The following is a 23,743-nucleotide window of genomic DNA, read 5'->3' on the forward strand; positions in this document are numbered from 1 at the left end:
TATTTGACTTTAAACACCCACTTACACCCTATATGAACTTTGCCAGGAGGAAGAGGAACAATAGACCAAGTGTTGTTTTCTTCAAGAGTTGAGATTTCTGCTTTCATAGCTTCAACCCACTTGGGATCCCTACTGATTTCTAAGAAGGATTTAGGTTATACAATAGCTAAAAATGCAACAAGAGAAAACTTATAGGCAGAGGATAGGCTACATAATTTGAAATAGGATATGTTGACTTAGTTGATAGAACCACATAATCAGCTAGCCACACATGTGGTTTGGTGATCCTTGATTATTTTCTGAGTGCTAAGGAAGGAGAAGAAGGTGCACCAGCAGAAAGAGGTAGAGAGCTTGGTGAAGACAGAATAGGCTAGCCAAGGTTTGAAGGAATTGAGATGGAAGAAAGAGATGAGGAAGGAGATTCAACTGCATCTATAGAGTGTTGGCCAGGTGTGGTTGTAGGAAATTGACTAGGAGAAGCTGCAGGATACTCAACATCATTAAGATCAACAGCTGGCTGAGTAGATTGTTCTACTAGCTCTAAGACAGGGAATAAGGAAGAAGCATCAGAAGCTATATGCTTAAAAGGAAACACTTCTTCTTTGAACACCGTGTCCCTGCTAATAAAGAACCTTTTTGAACACAAATTCTAGAGAATATATCCCTTATGAGTTGAGTAATACCCCATGTGTACAGCTAGAATTGCTTTGGATAGAATTTATCTCCTTTCTTCATGGTAGTTGCATAACACAGACTGCCAAATACTTTCAGATGTTGCAATGAAGGAGCTTTTTGAAATAGCTTTTCAAAGGGAGATTTGACTAGTAACAGTACAGTAGGCAAACGATTGAGAAGATAAGTTGTTGTAGATACACATTCTCCCCAAAACTTGAGAGGTAGGAAGGCTTGGAACCTGAGTGCTCTAGCCATGTCTAGAATAGACCTGTGTTTTCTCTCAACAACCTCATTTTGTTTAGGGATATATGTGCAAGAGCTTTGATGTACTATACCTTGAGTCTTCAACAATAACTACATTTGATCATTAAAAAATTATGTGTCATTATCTGTTCTTAGACACTTGAGTTTGTGATCAAACTGTGTTGAGACCATTGCTATAAAGCTTTTGATTACTTCAACTGTATCTGATTTAGAATGCAGTAAAAATAACCAGGAAAACCTGGAGTATTCATTGACTAAGGTCAGAAAGTATCTCTTTTCATCATGTGTAGCCACCTTATATGGCCTCCAGACATCACCATGCACAATATCAAAAATATACTTGGAACAAGAAGAGCTAGTAGGGAAAGGTAATCTTGATTGCTTAGCTACGGGACACACAGTACAATGATGTTCCTTCAGCTGCATATTATGCAAAGCACCTACAGATCTCAAAACCTTTAAAGGAGCGTGTCCTAATCTTTGATGCCACAAAGAGGATACATCTCAAGTCTTATTACTTGCTAGATTAATGCATTTATTGATGTCACCTGGAATGGTATATACAATTGAATTTGAATGAGTGCATTGATGATGGAATATTGATCTGTCTTCTACCTTGAGAATGTATAGTCCCAACTCTTCTTTACCAATCCCTAACACCTTCCCACTTGAGAGTTCCTGAAAGATACAGAAATCAAGGTAAAATGTTGCTAGACACTGCAACTCCTTTGTGAGTTTGGACACTGAGAGGAGATTATATTTGAATTCTGGAATGTGAAGGATATTCTGAACCTTCTTATTTTTGAAGAATGAACAAATATAAGTATGAGTAATAGACACTTGTTCTCCTGCTGATAAATGAACTTTATTCCTAGCATTTTCTGGTATTTCATCATACTTCTCTAGTAAGTGCAGGCTATGAACCATATGATTTGTTGCTCATGTGTTTATAATCCAGTTACTATGTATTAGGCTTGTCATACATGCATGTATACTACCTGTTGTTCCTGCAGTGACAGCACTCGCAACAGGTTCAGCTTCCTTATCCTTGTTCAACAAATGCTGAATTTGCTGGTACTGTTCCTGAGTAAAGAAGTGAGCTGGAGAGGTTACTGGTGTCTGATGTCCTTGACCTTGGATATCTGAGGTTGAAACACCATAACTAGTCACACTGTTAGCTTGAGCATTTGGTTTCCCTCCTTTCCACTTGTTCTTGAAGTCAGAAGGATAGCCATGAAGCTTAAAACAATTCTCTCTAGTGTGACCTTTTTATTTGCAGTAGTCACACCAAACAACACCTTTACCAAATGAATTTCTAGGTCTATAGCCTCCACTGAAATTGGTGTTAACCTGTCCTCCACTATTATATCCACCTATAAACCATCCATTAGGATTATTGTTAGTCTGTCCTCCAGAATATCCCTTATTACTCATCATAGCAGCTTCATTACCCTCAAAAAATACACATTTTTCATCAATTCTCTGGCTTTTCACATTGACTATCATAGCATAAGCTTGGTTCAGATTAGGTAAGGGGCGAGTCATGAGAACATGATTCTTTGCATTCTCATAGGACTCATTTAACCCTGTGAGAAATTGATATAACTTCTGTATCTGATAGTGCTCTACATATTTCCTCGATTCAGCACAACCACAAGTAGGTGGAGGAGTCAAAGTCTCATACTCATCCCATAATTCTCTCAGTTTAGTGTAGTGTACAGACACATAGGATATGCCTTGAGTTAATATGGCAATTTCCTTGTGCAAATAGCAAGCCCTAGATGCATTATCTCTATCAAATCTTTTCTTAAGGTCTTCCCACACTGTGTAGGCATCCGAAGCATAGATCACTGAACTAATTAAGCTTGGTGAAATTGTGTTCATTATCCAAGCAAGTACAATAGCATTGCACCTATCCCACAATTCATGTAAACTAGTATCATATCTGTTTTTTCTACATATACCTAGAACAAATCCTAGCTTATTTTTACCATGCAATACAATTTTTATAGATATACTACAAATAGAATAGTTTTCTGAACCTTGAAGCTAAATAGAAATTAGAACATAACCTTGAGTATCCGATGGATGAATGTAGAGAGGATGGTTGTGATCTACAAGTTCTGTAGAAGTTGACGCAGTAATAGGAGAGCCATCTATATTTTCATTGATCGACATTGGCACAGCAGCGAGATCTTCACTAGAAAATAAGAAATTACTTACTCTTAGACGCAATTTGACCTTGATTCAACCAGAAAATCAAAAATTCCCCAACCCTAGATTGTGCAGAGAGAGTTTCGTATTGAAAATGGCTCGATCAAATTGATGAGCAGATGATTTGATATAGCTGAAGAATCTAAGTTTTCTCACGGCTGAGCTTAAGGAAATCGAGCACCAAGCTCTGATACCATGTTAAGGAGCTACAGCCATGGCATATAAAGATTCTAGAAGAAGGAAAAGAGATGAAGAAGAAAGCTCTGTTATTACACAACTCAGAAGAAAGAAAATGATAATTGTGTATAGTGTAACTAACCGACTACTCTATTTATACTATCACTAATTAACAGCTAAGTGTAGTTATAACTAATAACATTTAACTATTAAATAAGTGGGACCCACTATACTCAACACTCCCCCTCAAGCTGAAGGATGAAATAGATCTTTCATTCCCAGCTTGTCTAGTAGATATTCTAGGTATCAACCCAAAACGTTAAGAGAGTCAATCACAATTTCTTTTAATTTTATTTGGCTAACAAGTACTAAATTTAACGGTAAAATAGTCTTGTTTCAGGCCCTCACATGAAGGAAAACTATTAAACTCCACATGGTCAAGTGGTATACATGGGTGGTTAAAAAAAAAGTGGTATATATGGCATGGGTCATCTTCATTTAACTAGTTGGTCTTGCTTACAAAATAATGATAATATTAATACACTGATACCCAACTATATATAGTTTTAATTATATATTTATTAAGACTCTATATATAGTTTTAACATAAATATTAAGATTGGCGAAGGAATGTCTTTCAACTTAAAATTATTTAAATAAATTTTTTTCGTTAAAAGTCTAAAATTAAAACAAGTGGAGATTGGAATCTTAGAGCCCGTTTGGATGGGCTTGTTGTAAATGACTTTTAAGTCAAAAGTCGTAAGTTAGGAATTCTAGTTTTTGGCTTATTTTTATCATTTTAGCTTAAAAACAAGTTCTTAAAAAATACTTTTTTACTTTATCTACTTAAAAGCATTTAAAATTATCTGTTAATCCAATTAAATGCCTTTGAAAGTAAATCCATTCAACATGTTCCAGCAAATTTGTGTAACAGTTTTGAGAAAAGGAACGTTATGACTTTAGTCCTGTTTATTCTTCTCGAAGTATTATTATGACTAACGGACGTCAAATTCCCGTTACGGTAAGGAAAAGATCCCCCGTCACATTAGAGGTATGGACCACATGACTAAGCGACCAATAATACACGAACCCAATCGAATCATTCAATAGAATTGGCCTATCATCATCATCATTATCACCATCACCGTCTCTCAACACTTCTTCTCTCCCCCACACTGAAACAAAGTGCTGCTGCTGCTGCAAAAGAAAGATATCCTCATTCAGATCGTACGATTCTGGTGTCCAAAAATGCTGTAATTCCAGTAGTTTATAGCAAAGAAGAATCCGTGTCCGACGAAGAGAGAATTTAAATAAGACGTAAGCGTTAATTGGGAGAGAAAAAATTCTAGATTGCATAAAATTTGAGTACTCCAATGAAGAGAAAAATACTACTATCAAAATTATTGCGAAAGTAATAGCGGGAAATTAAAGAAGGATCGTAATTGGAGAGATATTGAAACATCGATGAGAAGATATAAGAGCAAGTCGAAGGGAATTGGAGAAATGACGGTTATGGAGGTTGGCAAGGTGGAAGAGGTAGCAGTGAAGATGACAGCATCAGCTGAACGGGAGGTTTTAGAGGTTGCCGACCACGCAAAGAAGAGGAAGATGTGTGATGGTGATTTAGAGATGTTACCGACTGTAGCTTGTGTTAGAAGTCACTCTGAAGATATTTTAGTTGCACAAGAGAGTTTAGTTACTCCGACGAGCGAGCTCAGTTCCCCAAAGGAGAACGCTGCTCTGAGCTCTGACTTTGATGACGCTTTAGCATCTTGCTGTGCAAGTAATGGAAGCTCGAAATCCCTAGATCTGGAAGTATGTGCAAAAGTCTTCGAATTTTGCTTTCCGGTTTTTATTCTATTGATTCACTCGTATATAGTATATGATTCATTCAATTTTAATCGTATCAACTTGCTGCATTTAAAGTATTGTTAATTGTCTTGTCGCACTATAAATTCTGTTGAATTAGTGATGTTCATAGCTTTTATTTTTCTTGTTTTTTTTGGTTGAAATTGCCGACGGTCTGAATATTTGAATTTTCAGGAGGAGACAGTGGAGATTGCAACGTCAAAGAGTAAAGAGAGGTAAATATGCGTCATTTCATTTTCACGCTTATATATGTTTCCTCTCCCCGTCTCTTCACTTCACCAGCCGCTTAGTTCCTTTCTGCCGTTTCAAATATCTCTCTATGAAGCCTTCAATTCCACCCGTCGTTTACAAAGCGTCTCTCTGTAGTAGTATTAAAGCTGAACTACGCCAAATGGAGCCAACGACGAGAGCACACCATCCCAAATCTCGCCGCCGATTAACGGAGGAAAAAATGCCCTCGGAGACTGACCTTGAAGAATTCTTTGCTGCAGCCGAGAAAGATATCCTTAAACGATTTACCAAAAAGTACATTTCTCTCTCTTTCTTTTTTTTCTGACATTCGCGTTAACACATTCTAATTATGAAGTTTGTTTTTTTCTCCTATTTTCTTCAAATTTTTAACACATTCTTATAAAATTTGCGTGCTTCAGGTACAACTTTGACTTTGTGAAGGAGGAGCCATTGGAAGGTCACTACGAGTGGGTCCGTTCGACTGTAAAACCATGACGATGAATGGAGATTTTAGCAAGATTAACAACACGATTTTACAAGCTAAGACCACGAGCTTCTCAATCTAATTTCCTGGTAGCGCACTGATTCTAGTATTTCCTAGTATATTTAAGTATTCGCCCTTCTAAAATAGTTCTCTCTTTTTCTCCTTTTTTCTTTTTATTTATGGTTTAATTTAAGTTTGGATATGTACAGTTAGTTCTCTTCTTTCTTTCCACGTATGGGAGCAAAACGGTCTCCCTTTGTGATAATTAAAAGTAGTTTGTGCACGCCGAAGCTGAACTCCAAATTTACAACTGAGAAATGAGAAGAAACCTCTTTTTTATTAAATCCTCTCAAAATACCTAATGTATTCACTCTCACAATACAATTGGGTGAATTTTGTATTTGAGCAATGCAATTGTGCTCTTCAGTAAGTAGACCGTTGTAGACATTGCTACACTGAAATGTTTCGTCTTTGATTTTTGGTGATTCTGTTCGAATGTATCGCAAAATGTACATTCTCTGATAGTGAGAATGGAACTAAACCACTGACGTCAAAGAGGGAGCACTAGAATATTCGCTGAAGGCAGTGATAGTAGCTTACAGTACAGAAAACGCAGCAGTAGGCCTTGCCGTGTAAGTTACGGGCACGTGTTTAATGGAAAGGTTATCCTATCCCATGTGGGCTTTGAGTATTCTGGACCCTCTCCATGCAGAACAAAGTACACTACGCACTTGGCCAAATTATTACTGCTTCCATCTCTGTTTTTTCTTTTGGTAATTTGGGTTTCATTTCATTGGTAAAAGGCATTATGCACGAAAGCTAACCCGCATGTGCTCTTTCTAGCCCCAGGAAAAAGACACATGAAGTATAGTACAGGAAATTTTAAAATGAGCATGGAGTAAAAGTTGTTGAAGAGGAGGTCCAGTATTCTACACTCTTTGGCCTGGTGATTGAGGAATAGTAGACTGGTTATACAGTAATTCGTCGGGTTAAAAAATTGAGTTAACTGATCCATTGATTTTAATTGCACAAGTTAGAATTCTGAATTAGCAAACTAGTAAAATACTTGCATTTCATGAATGCCCATTTCTCATAGTACCAAGCCCTAGAGAGGCGAAAAGTTGAGGCCCACAGGTTATACACGGTGATTTGCGCCTCCTATTAGGATTTTAGGTGTAAATAGTGATGGCAAAATGGTTAAAAGAAAATAATTATCCTCCTATATTATTCATTAAACGATGAGCTGGATAATGAACTTTTTTTAAAAAACGGACCAAATATGAATAAAAACCATATTATCCATGGATAACTAATGGGTTTAACTTTTACATTTGTAAACCCTCAATTTGGGGGTTTCTCAAATTGGGAGATTAGAGATTTTCCAAAAGTGATCATATTCAAGAAGTCATGTATAATATGAATATCCATATTATTCGTCCGTTAGCCCGTTATTTAACTGTATTAACTATGGGTCGGGTCAGACAATTTATCCATTTTTTGCATTATTCGTTTTGACCCATCCATATCCTACCCGCCCCGCCCCTGTGGAAACACAAACACATCTTTGAGATGGGAAAATTGTTAAAGGCCCGAGTAGTTTTTTCCACTAATACAATTTAGGAAAATTTTCGTTCCTATACCATATAGGAAACTATATTACCAAATATGTTCATAGTTTGCATATTACCCGTCATGCTAATAGTATTTCTACAAAATATAGACAATTCATTAAATAAGGAATCATTGTAGCTGTAGGCTTTCTTATTTAGGCGCGTTAAAATTGAGGAATTAAATATTCTTCCAGATCTTCTACAACGCAAATCACGTACATTAATAATTATCGTCAGTTTCGTTTCAAATTTAGCTACTCTATTTATGTGAAACACTCTGTTTCAATCTTTTTTCTGACTTCACAAATCAAAAACAACTAAATTTTCTACAATTCTTCTGCAACAAATGCAATTATGTCCAAAATCTCAATTATGCTACAACTGAATGAGAATTGGGATAGATATGGGAGATTTAGAAAATTTCAGGTCGATGGCATTGTAGTCGATGAGGATGCGAGTTATAGTCTATTGATTTCTACAATAGCACAGCAATTAATGATCGATACATCCGAAAAAATTATAGAAATCAAATACATTGTCAATGAGCATTGTCTTCCAATGAAAATTAGGAACGATGTGGGTGTTCGTGTATACATGGAGACGAAAAAGGAAAACAAAAACTTAGGATCATATCCGCTATGTATAATTGTTCGTGATTTCAATATGAAATTGAGTATCACCAATGAGAACACAGCTGCAGATTTGGCTTGTTAATTTTTCTATCAAATTCTGGTTGTATGTCCATATCCTACACTTTATCTACATTTTAACTACAAATAAACCACATGTCATAGTAAATATATATATATATATATTAGTATGGATTCTCATAATATCTACAAAATTTCTACATTTATTCTACAATAAAACTGCATATCATTTGAAAAATTAATATGAAATACAGAATTTCAATGTTTGTACAAATTATCTACAAAATTTCTACAAAATGTTCATAACAGTATTTATCTTTATTTTCGTGCAGGTCCAACGTCTGGAACACTAAAGTTACTTGATGTGCCAACATCTTCCGTTATAGAGGAATATGAAAGTATAATAATAATAGATAGTACACCAAGTTTTATTGAAGTAGGACAAGTATACCAAGACAAGCAAACAATTGCAACTGCAATGAAGCACTATTCTGTCATGCACAAGTTCCAATTCAGGGTTAAAAAATCTAGTGTTAGAAGGTATGAACATATGAATGGTCAAAGATCTTTAATTTTTTAATTTTGTAGTTTATTTGTAATTTTTTACTTCTTCAGTTTTTTCTTATGTTAATGTTTATTTGTATTGTAGATGAATTGTAGTTGTGTTCTATATAAATTGTATAATGTGATCATTTAAGCTAAAACAGTCTTTTTCTTTTTAAATCTACATTTTAAAACAACGTTTAAATTGTATTTATTTTGTAGCTACTAGCTGATATGTGTTGGTGAAAACTGTACATGGCACTTCAAGGCAACTAGCATAAATGATTCTGCAATGTTCAAGGTCAGAAATTTCGACAGTCAGCACACATGCTCTTTAATGGACAATACATTCATACAACCAAACCTACTGCCATGGTAGTTGGTAGCATGGTTATTCCAAAATATTCTGATCCTAAGACAATTTACACACCAAAAGACATACAATTTGACATGTTGTCTGAACACGGCGTGAATCTAACCTACATGCAAGCTTGGAGAGCAAAGGAAAAGGCTTTACAGTTTTTGAGAGGTCATCCTGCTGACTCATACAGCCGGACGATAACTTATCCGGGGTATGTAGTTAAATTGAAAAGGCCGGACGATGACTGCTTCTTGTATGTATTTATTGCGATTTTTACGTCAATTAGTGGTTGGGAATATTGTAGGTCAGTTGTAGTAGTTGATGGGACCTTCTTAACGTCAGCATACAGGGAAATAATGCTAACAGCTAGTACAATAGATGCAGCAGGTATTGAAGTTTTATTGTAGAAATATTGTAGCTTGTATGTTTTTTGTAGTACTTGTAAATTTTTTGTAGATATATTATAGAAAAGTTGTAGTTTGTATGTATATGTCTTCTTCTGCATTTTTCCTACAGCCAATTAATTGATTTTTTCCACATAATGTAGGTACCATATTACTATTGGCATATGTTGTTGTTGATTCAGAAAATAACGCATCATGGAAGTGATTTTTTGAGCAATTCAAACATGCATATGGTGAAAGACCAAATATGTGTGTTGTTTCGAATCGTAATGAGAGTATCTTGAAGGCAACATCTATTGTTCATCCCAGCATACCACATTATTCTTGCATGTGGCATATTTGGACAAATATACGGGCAAAGTTCAAGAAAGAACATCTAAAGTTAAGTGAATTGTACTATGCCACGGCATGGTCATACACGCTTGATGAATTTAATGAAAGGATGTCAAAGATTGAAGAGATTGACCCCCGTGTTAAAGCATACTTATACGATATTGGCTATCATAGATGGTCTCGAGTACATGCTACGGTGAACAGAACTTGGACTATGACATCAAACATTGCAGAGTCGTTGAATGTTGTAACAAAATATGCAAGAGAACTGCCGATAGTAGAACTATTACAGTATATGAGGACCCTTCTTGAACGTTGGATGAAGGAAAAGTTATTGAAAGCAAAGGGTACATTCACATACCTTGGGTTCAAATTCAACAAAGAGTTGGATGACAACAGAACATTGTCGCACAAGCTTAGAGTAAGATCTGATCATTTATTGCATCAAATTAATTTATACAGGACAATGTAGATAATTTGTAGATATTTTGTAGATATTTTGAGTTAAACCGTATATGAATTGTTTTTTTGTTTGTAATGTAATCGTAGGTGAGGGCTTCAACAGACTGCATCCATACAGTACTAAATGGTGTGAGGCGCTATATTGTTTGTCTTGAAAATAAGAGATGTAGTTGTGGGCAATTCCAGCTTGATGAATTTCCTTGTCCACATGCTTTGGCTGCTTTAAGACACAGAGATGAGTCTTTTGAACAATATTGTTCTCCTTATTACACAAGGAAGAACCTCTTGTGTACTTATGAAATACCAGTAAATCTCCTACCTGATGCAAGCAAATGGAATGTGCCATAATATATATCTGAAAAAGTAGTAAATCCACCTACAGGAGGGAAAAGGCAGCCATGAAGACCTCAAAAAGAAAGATACAAAACATATGATGAAATAAATTCAAAGAAGTACAAGGTTTCATGTGGCAACTGCGGAGGAGAAAGGCATAACAAAAGATCTTGCAAGAATGCACCCAAAAAGAAATAAAATTTTATGTAGTTAACAGAAAATTTCATAATATTTTTGGTGAGTTCAGGATAACAGATTTTGATGTGTAATTGTTGAGGTTTTTTAAGATCATAATGTAGTTAGTTAGGATTTTTCTGTATTGAGATAATACTTTCATAGAGTGATTTGTTTATGAATGGTTTCTATATATATAATCTACCACTTTTTTACTATCTATAGCATCCTATACATTGTTGTTAATATATTTTTGCAATTTATCTACAATACAATTAGAAAAAAATTACATTAACTGGAATTGACAGAGTAACTACATTATAAATCAGTAGGAAAGGAGTTATATAGTAAAATATTGTAGATCAAGTACTGTTTACATTCAACAAATGAATATAAAAGCAACAAAAATATTGTTAAACTTTTCTACAAATTCAACTACAAAAAAACTACAATAGCTAGAGCTGCCATAATAGCTAGATTATATTTCAGCTAGAAAGAAGTTATATGCTAAAAATAATACATATCAGGTACTTTTTACATTCAACAAATTAAATGTAAAAGCAACAAAATATTTAGTTACTGATTTTTACACTTTATCTTAGGGGTAGGCATCGGTCGGTTCGGTTTGGTTATGAATATTATTGGTTTAGCATATCGATTATCGGTTTACAAATTTAATAAACTGATAACCGAACCGATAAGATATCGGGTATCGGTTAATCGGTTATCGATCATTATCGGTCCGGTTATCGGTTTACCCGATAAGATAACTCAATATAGAGTTAAGCAAAAAAGAGAAGACAATTCACTGGAGTTAAAGCAAAAAAGAGAGAAATCCACATATAGTATACTAAATACTTACGCTAGAAGTAACTAGTAAGGTCTATGAAGAATGAAGATGAAGCAACTGAAGAGTGCGGTTGAGAAAGAATAGGAGAGATAGCATTTGTATATACTTAAGGGTATAATCATAATTTTATTAATTCTTATTAGGTTATCGGTTAATCCATTAACAAAATTGGTAAACCAAGGCCCGAACGGATAACCCAATAGTGAAAAAATTCTAAACTGTTATCGAACTGTTAACCCAATAACCCGATACCGATAACCCAATAAACAATTAACGGTTTGGGTTATCGGTTTTACCCGATACATGCCTAGCCCTATTTTATCTACAAAAAAACAACAAAATAATTACACATTTTTTGCGTTGACAGAATAATTGTATAAAAATTCAGCTGGAAAGGATTTATATGCTAAAATAATGAAGATCAAGTACTGTAAAGATTCAACAAGTTAATATAAAACCAACAGAATGTTTCCATTTGAACTACTATACTGGATAAGAAAAAAAAATAAAGGCTACTATAATTGTAACGCAAGTCTGCTACAATTAAAACACAAGAATATTGTTCAAAAACTTGTCTACCATCTTTCTTCTAAACTAGCATCAAGTCATCAACTAAACAATTGTACTACATGTTTAATGCAAAACATTACAACTACTTCTTCTTCCTCTGGACTCGTATTTTCTCATTCAAAGCTGGTGCACCTTTTCTCCTAGCCAATTTTCCTGTCACCTCACTTTCACTAATTGCCCCATGATCCTGCTTCTTTCTAGCATAGTCCCAAAGTAGCACTCCATAGCATCTACGGTGTTGATCAATATTAAAAAGGTCTTCAAGCCGGAATTGATAACTCTCCAAGACTAACATACCCTGCAAAGGCAGCAACAAATACACCACAATCACTGCAAAGATAAAAAAAATGTCAAAATTTACCAAACCATTAGGAAAAAAGGGTTAAATGTATAGAAAGAAAAAAGATTTTTGTTACAGTGATCCTTCTTTTTGTTGTGGTATCTCTCCGACGATCCACTGAATGTTAAGAGGGTCGGTAACAGCTTTCTCAATGTATGCCTTTGTATTCTTGAAGTTGATGTCTTTACGCTTCCCATAAAAACCGGTGCATGACAAATACAAAGGGATAATAACAGAAAACTTGTTGACACAAGATTCAACAATTGGGTGATTGCGTGAAGAGACCATGGAATCATGCGCATAAAATTGTCTGTCTGCAATGCCAAAAACAACCAACACCCAGTGGAATTTTTCTACAATGTTGACGGGCATGATGACATAATCAACTTCATCCCATGCAACATTTGCGAGTAGTCTATACCCCAATATATATTCTGCTACAACGTCCTGGGTTTTGACAACAGAAAACTTCTTTTCTTGAGGAGAATTTTGGAACTTTTCATAAATCTGATCAATCCTAGTCTTGAACACACAATCGGTTGTAGTAAACCTGGTCTTGTCGTGGGGGCCATACTTACCTCTTTTCCTCAAGTAATACATTATAACATTAATGTGCTGCAACAAAAACAAATTGCATTTATTCTACAAGTTATCTTCAAATATTCTACAGAAAACTACAAAATAACTACAATTCATCTACAATCAGAATACAAATTATCTATAAAAAATCTACAAATCAAATACATTGAATCTTACCGAGTCATTGAGGACATGTCCTGGGTGTGCCAGGGAAAACAACCACTCCTTCTTGTCATCAACCTTTTTCACTCCAAGATCTAACCATGGCTTAATTTGGTTGTCCTTTATAGAATACAAAGCCTTCCTCCTATATAAACAAATACAAATTAAAATAAAATTGTTGCATGAAGTGGATGTGTAAAAGATGAATACTGGAATAAAAGTGTCAAATTGTGAAAACTAACCTCTTTGAACCTGTGTCGGTATCGTGGTATAACCACTTGTGAAATTGATCCAACAACTCAGGATCTACATTTTAACCAATAACACTAGTAAATGGGTGCTAGAGGTGAAAAATTTGAGGTCCAACCGAGGTGCTGCCACCAGAAGTGTATAAAGGGAGAAATGGTGATCGGGCATGCTTTCCCGGCTGCCTTGTTCTACCTTGATGCACGGGTGTTGTTTCATCTTGTATATGCTCGCCGAACTTAACCAACTGGGAGAAGTTATCAGGCAGCTCGAAATCATCAAGTGTAACCTCCTTCTTCTCACCTCCGAAGTCTTCTGAATCACCTACATTCACATAGTCTGCCTCTTCACCTACATTGTCATCTTCCTGATTCTGTTGTTCTGTTTTAGCTGCTACTGTCACTCCGTTAATTGAAGATTGTGCATGCATATCTTCCTCTCTGTAACACCATGTATATCTAGCTTAAAGAAAATATACTTGAATACATTTTCATACCTGCATTCTCTTCATCAACTGCCCCTTCAAAATGTGTATATAAATCAACACGTGCTGGATGATTTTCTTTACCAAATGCACCTTCAACATGTTCTATTTTTTCATTAAAAATGTTAAATCATAATGGATAGTAGTGGCTTGACAGTTTAAGAAGATATGTAGGTGAGTTATAAGATCCAAATAAATCTGTAGAGCTGTGCCAAATATGCTATATTTATTTATATATATTTTGTATATATAATATAGACAAATTATAGTTATTGTGTAGATAACTTGTAGATATTTTATAGATATTCTGTAGATAATTATAGATAAAGTGGAGTTATTTTGTAGATACCCATTTTACTGGTGCTAGCCTGCACTGGTTCTCCACTACTGAACTAAAATTGCTAATTGTTATTGCCTTTTGGTTGGTCAGTATTTTTGGTTGAACTCCCAGCAAACTGAAAGTTTTATATTAGTTAGGACATATATTTTAGAGGTGACATAAATAGTTTTGTTAATTTGAATAAAATTGAAATTTTATATTTGCATCAACTTGATCATTTGGATTATTTATCACCTGCAAACATTCTTGGCTGACTCATTTATTAGCACTCGAAGGCTACCTAGTTCTTCAAAGACATCTTTCCTAAATTTTTCAAGCTTTTCATCGACCTACATAATTAAAAAAATACATAGTTAACTTCAGAATATGTCTTAACATACACTAAAGAACAGATGCACTATTATGTATACATCACAATGCTGTTTAGGAATACATGTTACCTTCTCAAGACCTCTTTTTAACTTGCTTATTTTACGAAGAATAGATTCCTTGTCCTCTTTTCCAGTTGATTCTTTGGGTTCCAATGGAGGAGCATCAACTTTGGGATCCTCAGAAACATGTTCAACCTATTCAAATATGTACTCAACTTTATCAGGCAAAGACATCATTGAAAGCTCTTCAGGTGATTCATTTATGTTGGTGAACTGAATAAGGAAAAAAATAAATTAGCTTGATTAAGGCAGAATATGTATACAATTGTAGATATTTTATAGGTAAATTATATAATCATAAATAAAAACCATCTACCTTCATTCATTCAAGCTTGATCATTCTGTTTTCAATTGCAGCTAACCAAATCTGACCCTTACTAGCTGACCAGTTAAGTATGCGATGGATTGAATTAGAAATTATTATAGCTATATCAGTGTTGACGGAGGAGCAACACTCATACAACCATACTTGCATGGCTAGTGGGAATCCTCGAATGAGATAAGAATGAACGAAAGGATTTAGCTTGTGCCTAACTAATTCAATCAACTGTCTGTAAGACTGAATACCTCATGCAAAAGTCTCGTACTGACCGGATTCCAACAAATAAAACCTAAAATGATCTACCAACCCAATATGGTCTCTCTCTGAAGGAAAAATGAAGGATTCTATGAGATATAGAATACATAATTTTACTGCATCCTCATCATCTACCCAGCTTTTGTTGGTTACAATCTGTTTTAGGTATGTCTTCTCCACTTTTGCCTTGTTTGGAAAGTAATTGCTCATTATCTTACTGACATGATTCAGAGTGTAACCAAAGTCTGTCACCTCACATCTAAGACCAGTTATTAATGCAAACTCTCTCAATCCAAAATTTAACCTCTTACCTTTTAACTCAGTTAAAAAATAGGAAGCATCGGATGAATTCAATTCATACTTCATAAGAAGATGGATAGCTTGATTTTGCATGCATAAATTGAGAAATGACAGTAAATAACCAAATCATATCTTCTTGAATAGCTTCAAACCATTTGGAGACAAAAGCTCTTTAATTTGTTTAGGAATGCTAGGGTCACATAATATCTGGAATCTAAGAACCTCATAATCAACATTATGGGATGCAAAAAAATGTTCATTCTGCACAATCAATAAATATAATCTCACATTAATACAGTGCTTAAAAATATAGAAACAATTGCAATCTATCTACAAAATAACTTCAAAAAATATACAAAATATCAACAATGTTAATACAGATCAACAAAGCTACAGTTAATCTTCAAAATGAAGACAAATAATCTCACATTAATTCAGTGCTTAAAAAACATAGATACATTTGCAATTTATATACAAAATTACTACAAAAAATCTACAAAGCAGAAACAATACAGATTATGTAGATTTTTAATAACTAAAACAAACAAAATAACTAATGAAGAAATTACTAAATTATTACCTTCACCAATGACTGTTTTCGAACATTTTTAGGAGATTTAACACTAGGTTTTTTTTTTGAATTTTTCTTCTTTTTGGGAGTTTTTGAACTGGGAGCCCCTTTCGCTTTCTTTCCAGGTATACTGATAGACACATCTTCTACAAAATCATCGACACTATCTCTTTTCGTTTCCTTTCCGCTTGTTTGATTGGCCTCGAAGATTCTCCAGCATCAAAATCATGTTTTTGTTTAGTTATAGCTTCAGCCCTGATTTGACGTGGAAAAAGACTATGCTTCATATGTACAATTGCATGTGAAGATTTCCCTTGCTTTTTGGGTGAATGTGGTGATAATACACCCAAATCGAAAGAAGGTATATCAGCTTCTCTAGCTTTTTTAGGGCGGTGCTTTGAAGATTTGTTCTTCTTCATTGAGAAAATTTGAAATTGAAGATAAATGTGTGTATGAACTTTGAAGATTTGACTTCAATTTTGACTGGTTGTAGAAGAAAAAACTTGAAATTGGATGCTAATGGTGGGAGTTACATATGTTCTCTGGATTTAGCAGAGGAAATAATGGGTTTGAAATGTGGGTGTGAGGTGATACGTGGGTGAGGGTGTGAGTTTGTGAGAGAGAAACGTGGAGGGGGGGATTTGGAGGAATATACGGTACCATTAATTTAGGAAGGATATACAGTACAATTAATGTACCGTTATTTTTATATTATGGTATAAAATTGGTAATTACTAATTAAATATATTAAATGTAATTATATCAAAATTTAAACATTGAGGGTAATATAGGAATCTTAATTGCTCGAGATTGAAAACCATAAAACAATAGCAAAGAGCGGGCGCGTGCGTCAAGGACTTTTAGTTGGTCTAGCGGAAAGGAGTGGCACAGCAGTAAAAAAAAATACGCAAAAACTGCTGCTTACATCATTTGTTACATAAGCATTCTTCTTGGATCTGCTTATGAGACCTTATATTGGGTAGTGTACCTGCTGCTTCGTTATGTATACCACATTAAATTCTGGAGTAGCACCATTGGGGTATATACTGTTCCTAGCATAAAGTGGCTTAGTGCTAAATGTGGATCAATTGATGTTACCCCTTTTATGTGTTCTTTTTGGCGCTAATGTTCTAACGTTTACCTGATTTTCCAAATAAAACAGCGTCATATCCGTTAACACTTATTTTGGCAGATCGTCTCATGGTTACTTTTAATGCCACAAGACCAAGGTCCGGTTATACTCGGAGGCGCACCTATGTGTAATATTGAAAGGTCATCGGATCCCGTAAACTTCATCAGAAATCTTGTATATGTATATATATCTTGAAAATTATTATATAAATAATTTGAAACTTTGAACACTAAAACTCTAAAAGCCTTTACAGGCCACTGGTTGAGCAAAATAGTGATGCCCTTGTCACGTTAAAATCTCGGGTTTACCTCTGCCGTTATACTGTTGCATCTTTATCTGGTATTATATTTTTCCAGATTTGTTCCAATATCAAGTTTGGTACAAGTTAAGTGGCATATGGGTGATCAACAAAAAAGTACCAAGCAAATGGCTAGTTGACTCAGTTAATTAATATGAATAGAATACTCTCTTTGTCCTAATTGGCCCAAGTAACGTTAGGGTCGTTGCCTTTCACATAATTTAAGAAACTAACTCTTGATGATGAGCAAAAAGTGACAAATAAATTGACAAACTAGATATCAAGTAACTATAGAGATACCCACCAGATTCAAAATGATAAATTATTCACGTATTTTCAGTTTTAGTGGAATTAGAATTTTTTGTTAAATTTCAGAAAGATATCAAAATAGCTTAAGGAATGCATCATGGAGAAGTTAACTTTTAATGTTTCCAGTTCACGTATGAATGAAGCAAGAACAGTATAATGAATAATAAGCCCAATATTCAGTTGTCAACTATATTAGTTATAAGGCGGCTTATATTAGTAAGGCAGTAAGGCGGCTTGTATAGTTTATACTAGCTATTTCTCTATATATTTTTTGGTCATTGTTGGAATTTAAAACATAGTAGCTGTATATTCAACTCTTCATTCAAAAGTGAAAAGACTTGTTAAAACTTAAACGAAGGGACAACTAAGATAAAATTCCTCTAAATTGGTTTAATTAGTTCCGCTAGCTAGCTGTCTTTTCTACTTCTTTTAATTTGCCCCTGCAAATTACCGTTGTTAATTAGCTTTTCCTTGTTGGATTTCTTAATTGGTATAAAAGTATAGCTAATTAGCTTTGAGAGTCATATTAGTGCAGCAAAATAATGGATTAGGCAACGCTAAGAGAGCCTTAATTTGAATAGCTGTGAAACATAATTTAATGACGGGAAGAAGGTTGCAGATTAACTAAATTCAACAAAGCGTGAATGGTAGAAGAAAATTATGTGTATACCTATGCAAGTCTAGCTCTGGAGTCTTCAATCTTGACAAATTGCCTTTTCCTGAGAACAACAGCACAAAATTCCTGTTTCTAGAATAATTTGACCTACACTAACAAAAGAGATTTATTCCTATGGAGTAAATCCACTGAAGGAACATATGCCTAAACTGTAACACTGTATCCTTAGTTCTAACACCAGCTTTGGTTTTACTTTCTAATCAAAAAGCGAACTTCATTTGTCTTGAGACTAATAAACACTATTTATCACTTTTGTTTCCCCCAATATGACAGAGGAAGGAGAAATTGAACTGCATTTACAAGGGAAACTAGACCATTTTGACGCCAATTTATCCAGTCTACAGCATACTGAAATATCCATCTTGAAAAGAGGAAAAAAAACTTAGAATGATCCACTATCTTAGCAATTGAATAAAAGAATTTACACCATCTCCAACTCTAAACCTCACTCTTTTGAGAGAGAAAAACCCATGTCTATACAAGTTTCAAATAGGGAAAAATAACTGAATTCGAAAAAAGAAGCAAGTAATTCTTTAAACAACTTTGTCAATAACTTGTCCTCAATGAACCTCCTGTGACAAATATGATCTCTTAAACGTCCCTCTAGATCTTCCGTTGATAGAATAAGACTGGATTGTCTACCACTCTACGCCTTAAACCTTTCTTGATGTTCTTGGCTATCTCTGTCAAGATATTTTCAAGCTACAGAAGATGTCCCTAGGCAGAGACTTGAGCTTGGATTTCAAATTTTAGCCTACTTTGTGAAGTCTTTCAAATATGAATATCAACTGAACTCACCTTTCAATTCAATGGGACTTAAAGAACTAATCCAACTTAGACTTGATCCGGTGAAATTAAATAGTCCACAAGCGTTCAAACAATTTCCAGGGAACCATTTGATCTCGTGGACCCTGATTTGGTGGAACTGTTCTTGGTTACAGAATGAGGAATGGATCGCGTGGAACTGTTCTTCGTTACAGATTGGGAAATGGATCGCGTGGAACCTTCCTTAGGATTGGAATACATGATCAATGTTTTCACTATTTGTCTGAATTTCCTTCTATAAGTAGGAAACTTAGAAACACTTCTAACCATTCCCACCATCCTGCCAAAAGCAACATAATTTCATCATTTACTGTACCACCACACTCAAATCCAAGAATAAATCTTGTTTCAACCCTTCAAATGTTAATGAAAATTTAAAGAAGAGGCTTACCTTCGGCTTATGCCTTCAATTTGAGCAGCTCTAAGAGAATCTTGAGGCGCCAAGCTTCCATTTTCCCAGGCCTTAAAGCGTTCAGAATTGCTTTCGAAAAGTACAACTTTCTCTAAAAACCTCATTTCACCTTCTTCTAGACTTAGGACTCTAATTTGTTCCTTTAGGACCATAACTGGTTGGAAAAACCAGTCCAATAATCTGTCTTGAGGTCTGTTCAGGTGAGTGATCTCAAGATCCTCGAGAAGGAACAATCCGTACGATCCAGCTTTAATGGAATAGAAGATGATCTGTAGAAATGTATAACATGGTAAACCAACATTCACGACTGCAACATCAAGTCCATGTTTCGCCTTCAACCAATCATCTAGGTCGCTGGGAGTTATCACTTTCGCGTCCAATAATTCCTTGCCCCTTAATTCACATGATCTTATCATGTTCTGCCACACCTGTTACATTTTTTGTGAGATGTCAATTACCCAAATTCATAGTTTCCTAGACAAGAAAATAGGATTCAGTATATGAAATTTCTGTTGAATTGTGTGACCATCTCACTGGCCCCTTTCTTTACTTAATTATTTTCTCAACGTAGATATAGGGTCATAGGGATGTTTACTCGAGTAGATCATTTCACATGTTTGTCAGCATTCTTGCTAATTTAGCCTTTTCTTCTGGTGTACCTTTTACTAAAAAACCCGTAAAACAATGCAGAAAGAAAAGCATACCTGCACCGTTTTCACTTCTTGTATTGCCTCCCTGACTGATCTAGATGAGGTTAGGCTCGGCACAAGCATTGCAGGTGCTTCAGCAAATATAGAGTTTAATCTGCCTTGTACTGAACCATTTCGTTTCACAGAGTACTCCGACGAGTTGGATGACTTCTTGTTTCGATAACGAGGCCTGGCAAAGATTAAGCTGATCAGTAACTTAGATAAGAAAACAGCACAGAGTAAAAATGAAGAACTTGAGTAATTACTTTGGAAGAATGGACCCTTCTCGAAGATAAAGCCAATCGTTTGTATACTCGTCAAACTCTGCCACCATTGCAATCACAAAAGCAACACCTCTTTGGAAGGACCTTTCCTGAATTCAGATAGTTTTACTAATAATAAATCCGACTGTCACACTAAAATAGCAGAATTGAGAAACTAATGAGGCAAAGAAATAAATTAATTACCTGATAGACAATAACAGCACCATATAATCCAATGAAAAAGCTAGAGAAGATAGCCATTACAACACTTCCAATGACAACAAGAGGCCACAGAAGGATAGTCAATCCAGCAATAGGAATGCAAGCAGTTTCAAGAAATGGACCTTCGCGACTGATCAGATCATGTATGAGTCGGTACCATCCCTTGAACAACATAAATGGGCTCTTGACTACGGCTATAGCAGTGTAAAGAGGAATTTCCACAATCAGACCTAGTATACCAACCATGATACATCCTGGTACATGGATGAATCTGCAATACAAGACTAAGCATATTACTACATAATGTGTGAATTGTGAAATACTGGTATTCAATTCCCTGGACAACCACCATTCAATTCAACTATCCGCTGGCTATTAGTGTATTTTAACCTTGTGAAGCAGGTTATTTTACGACATTAGTTACCCAACTAGGAATACTATAGATGGTTACATGTTGTTGTAGGTCATCTTAACTTTATGGTGTAAAAATATTGTACGATGTCCGTACACATAATTTAATCTCTTTTTGAATGGCTTCATCTACCTTATTTTTGGGTAATGTCTGCTACTTAATACTTATAAAACTTCCTAGAATTCATCCAAAAAAATCTCTTCTCATCTTCACTGATCAGTTCTTCAGACTTTTTCTTATCATTTTCTAGTTTCTACACTTAGCATTACCTTTTTTCCATCTTATTTTTCTTGATTGCTACTCTTTTTCTTTTCTTCCTCAGTATACTATTCCTAGTGTCGAAAATATCTTAATGTGATTATTGAGGGCACGGAGGCGGAGCTAGAATTTGAAGTTTATGAGTTCTGAATTCGTCACCGAACCCATAACTCGTCTTAGCTACTGGGTTTGCAATTAAATATTTATACGTATTTTATAAATTTTCTAATACAAACACTGAGTTTTAACAAAAGTTACCGACGAACCCATAGTTAATGCTCTCCCTCCGCCCCTGGGCGTGGGGGAAAGTCAACCACATTTATTGACTTTTTCCTCAAAATACTACTCCGTGCTAATAGAAAATGAGCATGATACCGTGTACAACAATGAGACAGATTCATTCTCCCCTATTTCTTTTTTCTCTGAAAGTTTTTATATAGAAACAAACCTAAAAGGTTGAAGGTCAAGAGAAGAAGGCGAATGACGCAGCTCTTTCAAATACATTGGATAAGAATGATAACACATATCTGCACAATCTCGGACGGCAGTGCAGCTACCTTTTATGGTTCCCCATGTTCCATCCTAAAAGTTGACCAAATCAAAATCAACAAAAAGACATTATAATACTAACTAAACTGCAGTACCAAACAAGAAGGGATTCTTACCACAATGCAATGAATAAACTTGTTAAATTCGTCGTCATGTCTAAAAGCTTCAAAAGCAGAAACCCAGGGAGCAAAGAAGCCATATCCAACTCCCACAAGAACAGTACCAGCTATGCTTAAAACCAACCATATTCCAAATAACGCAGGCAAAGCAAACAAGAAAACAACTTTAAGTGGCGCATCAAATCTATTAGTCCTGTTCAAGAACGAAGAAATGCATGTTATAATCATAAAAATACAGAATTCAACTTTGGACAATGGCCTAAGAAAAGCATTTACTTGAAAAGGGTGTAAACTGTCCAGAAAACATGTGCTGGGAAGAGACATAGGATTACTCCAACATTTCCTATAATAAGTATAAGGCCAGCAATTGGACCCACTAACACACCTGCATCATCAAATTTTGGAATTGAGAACCAAGAATGACACATAATATCAGAGCAAATAATCACAAATTCATATATTAAAAATCTTCAAGGGTAGAAAAGATTACTAACTTTTAAGAGCACCCAAAAGTAAAGCAGAGCAAAACGCAAAAACCACATAGACGGCATTGAGCCAATTGTCCACGTTGTTGGACATGTCTAGTTTTTGTGTTAAGAAAAAACAGAAACTGGGGAGATGAACTAAGAAGGACAATTTTGTTGAAATTAAACTTGGGATGAGAGAAAAAAAAGAGAGAAGCTGGGCGGGCAGGTTTCTGGGACAAGAGACAAAGAAGATGGAGTATGATTTTAAACCAATTAGCTTGAAACGAAGACTCTTTAAGAGTTATTGCCTTGGTCCATGACGTAAGGAGGCTTCTAATTTTGCTTAGGGATGAGTCTGAGTCATTGGAAGATAATTTGGCGTGCAACTTTTGTTATATTATAATATCAAAATAATTTTGCACGACTTTTCTTTCTTCGCTATTTCTTTCATAAATTAAAGTCAGCTAACTTATTTTGAAAATCCTGGAAACACCAATAAAATATATTTTTGTCTTCTAGAAACTGAGGCGAAGAAGTTGAAATATTGCTTATGCTTCAAAAGGAATAGCTTCTACTACTTGATTTCTTCTCATAATAATTAATGTACCTGAAGTTCTGCTACCTATTTTCAAATGACTAAGATATTACAACTTAGACTGCAAGAAATCCACACAAAAACTAAGCCGAATTTCTAAATTTAGATATTACGAGCAAACTGCTATTATACTATAAATTGAAGTTGCAGTCTCATGATTTATTTCTTTTTACTTGATTATCTGGTATTCAGAATCTATTGATTTAAATTTTCAAAAGTGCAATATAAAAAGTTTAGCACTTAATATCTGCATCTTCAACTTACACATAACAAAATTCCCTCG

The 23,743-nt window shown here is 35.0% G+C and overlaps 4 protein-coding genes across 5 annotated transcripts; 2 read left to right on the plus strand and 2 right to left on the minus strand.

The window, feature by feature from the left end:
* Positions 1 to 370: 370 nt before the first annotated feature.
* LOC142176810 (uncharacterized) lies at positions 371 to 3,117 on the minus strand. Its single transcript, XM_075245178.1, has 8 exons — positions 3,012 to 3,117; positions 2,290 to 2,903; positions 1,938 to 2,151; positions 1,732 to 1,841; positions 1,555 to 1,617; positions 1,132 to 1,359; positions 914 to 1,029; positions 371 to 617 (listed from the first exon to the last, which is right to left on the minus strand). Exons 1-8 carry the CDS (start codon positions 3,115 to 3,117, stop codon positions 371 to 373), a joined length of 1,698 nt encoding a protein of 565 aa, XP_075101279.1.
* A 1,321-nt stretch (positions 3,118 to 4,438) lies between these two features.
* LOC107800762 (cyclin-dependent kinase inhibitor 7-like) lies at positions 4,439 to 6,258 on the plus strand. 2 transcript variants are annotated; one of them, XM_016623989.2, is made up of 4 exons: positions 4,439 to 5,145; positions 5,374 to 5,414; positions 5,566 to 5,724; positions 5,850 to 6,258. In XM_016623989.2, exons 1-4 carry the CDS (start codon positions 4,795 to 4,797, stop codon positions 5,923 to 5,925), a joined length of 627 nt encoding a protein of 208 aa, XP_016479475.1. In that variant the 5' UTR covers positions 4,439 to 4,794; the 3' UTR covers positions 5,926 to 6,258. The 2 variants fall into 2 exon arrangements, with proteins under 2 accessions (XP_016479475.1, NP_001312619.1); NM_001325690.1 differs by having other exon boundaries at positions 4,712 to 5,145; positions 5,569 to 5,724; positions 5,850 to 6,253.
* Positions 6,259 to 9,729: 3,471 nt separating this feature from the next.
* On the plus strand, positions 9,730 to 10,625 carry LOC107800760 (uncharacterized). Its single transcript, XM_016623987.2, has 2 exons — positions 9,730 to 10,236; positions 10,365 to 10,625. Exons 1-2 carry the CDS (start codon positions 9,730 to 9,732, stop codon positions 10,623 to 10,625), a joined length of 768 nt encoding a protein of 255 aa, XP_016479473.2.
* Positions 10,626 to 19,011: 8,386 nt separating this feature from the next.
* Positions 19,012 to 23,216, minus strand: LOC107800763 (putative membrane protein At3g27390). Its single transcript, XM_016623991.2, has 9 exons — positions 22,893 to 23,216; positions 22,675 to 22,783; positions 22,396 to 22,591; positions 22,179 to 22,312; positions 21,043 to 21,331; positions 20,842 to 20,948; positions 20,591 to 20,765; positions 19,866 to 20,314; positions 19,012 to 19,754 (listed from the first exon to the last, which is right to left on the minus strand). Exons 1-9 carry the CDS (start codon positions 22,975 to 22,977, stop codon positions 19,523 to 19,525), a joined length of 1,776 nt encoding a protein of 591 aa, XP_016479477.1. The 5' UTR covers positions 22,978 to 23,216; the 3' UTR covers positions 19,012 to 19,522.
* Between the last annotated feature and the right edge of the window lie 527 nt (positions 23,217 to 23,743).

Source organism: Nicotiana tabacum, chromosome 3 (genome assembly GCF_000715075.1).
Source record: "Nicotiana tabacum cultivar K326 chromosome 3, ASM71507v2, whole genome shotgun sequence".
Taxonomy (NCBI): Eukaryota; Viridiplantae; Streptophyta; class Magnoliopsida; order Solanales; family Solanaceae; genus Nicotiana; species Nicotiana tabacum.

What these genes read in the sequence shown, in the direction of transcription:
- LOC107800762 (XM_016623989.2), top strand. Translation starts at nt 4,795, where the DNA reads ATGAGAAGATATAAGAGCAAGTCGAAGGGAATTGGAGAAATGACGGTT. An exon ending in CGAAATCCCTAGATCTGGAA is followed by an intron (nt 5,146 to 5,373) that starts GTATGTGCAAAA and finishes TTGAATTTTCAG; the next exon opens with GAGGAGACAGTGGAGATTGC. An exon ending in ACGTCAAAGAGTAAAGAGAG is followed by an intron (nt 5,415 to 5,565) that starts GTAAATATGCGT and finishes GTCTCTCTGTAG; the next exon opens with TAGTATTAAAGCTGAACTAC.
- LOC107800763 (XM_016623991.2), bottom strand. Translation starts at nt 22,977, where the DNA reads ATGTCCAACAACGTGGACAATTGGCTCAATGCCGTCTATGTGGTTTTT. An exon ending in ACAGTTTACACCCTTTTCAA is followed by an intron (nt 22,592 to 22,674) that starts GTAAATGCTTTT and finishes GTTCTTGAACAG; the next exon opens with GACTAATAGATTTGATGCGC. An exon ending in AGTTTATTCATTGCATTGTG is followed by an intron (nt 22,313 to 22,395) that starts GTAAGAATCCCT and finishes GTCAACTTTTAG; the next exon opens with GATGGAACATGGGGAACCAT.
- LOC142176810 (XM_075245178.1), bottom strand. Translation starts at nt 3,117, where the DNA reads ATGTCGATCAATGAAAATATAGATGGCTCTCCTATTACTGCGTCAACT. An exon ending in CATTCTTCAAAAATAAGAAG is followed by an intron (nt 1,618 to 1,731) that starts GTTCAGAATATC and finishes TGTATCTTTCAG; the next exon opens with GAACTCTCAAGTGGGAAGGT. An exon ending in CTAAATCAGATACAGTTGAA is followed by an intron (nt 1,030 to 1,131) that starts GTAATCAAAAGC and finishes GATCAAATGTAG; the next exon opens with TTATTGTTGAAGACTCAAGG.
- LOC107800760 (XM_016623987.2), top strand. Translation starts at nt 9,730, where the DNA reads ATGTGTGTTGTTTCGAATCGTAATGAGAGTATCTTGAAGGCAACATCT. An exon ending in CATTGTCGCACAAGCTTAGA is followed by an intron (nt 10,237 to 10,364) that starts GTAAGATCTGAT and finishes ATGTAATCGTAG; the next exon opens with GTGAGGGCTTCAACAGACTG.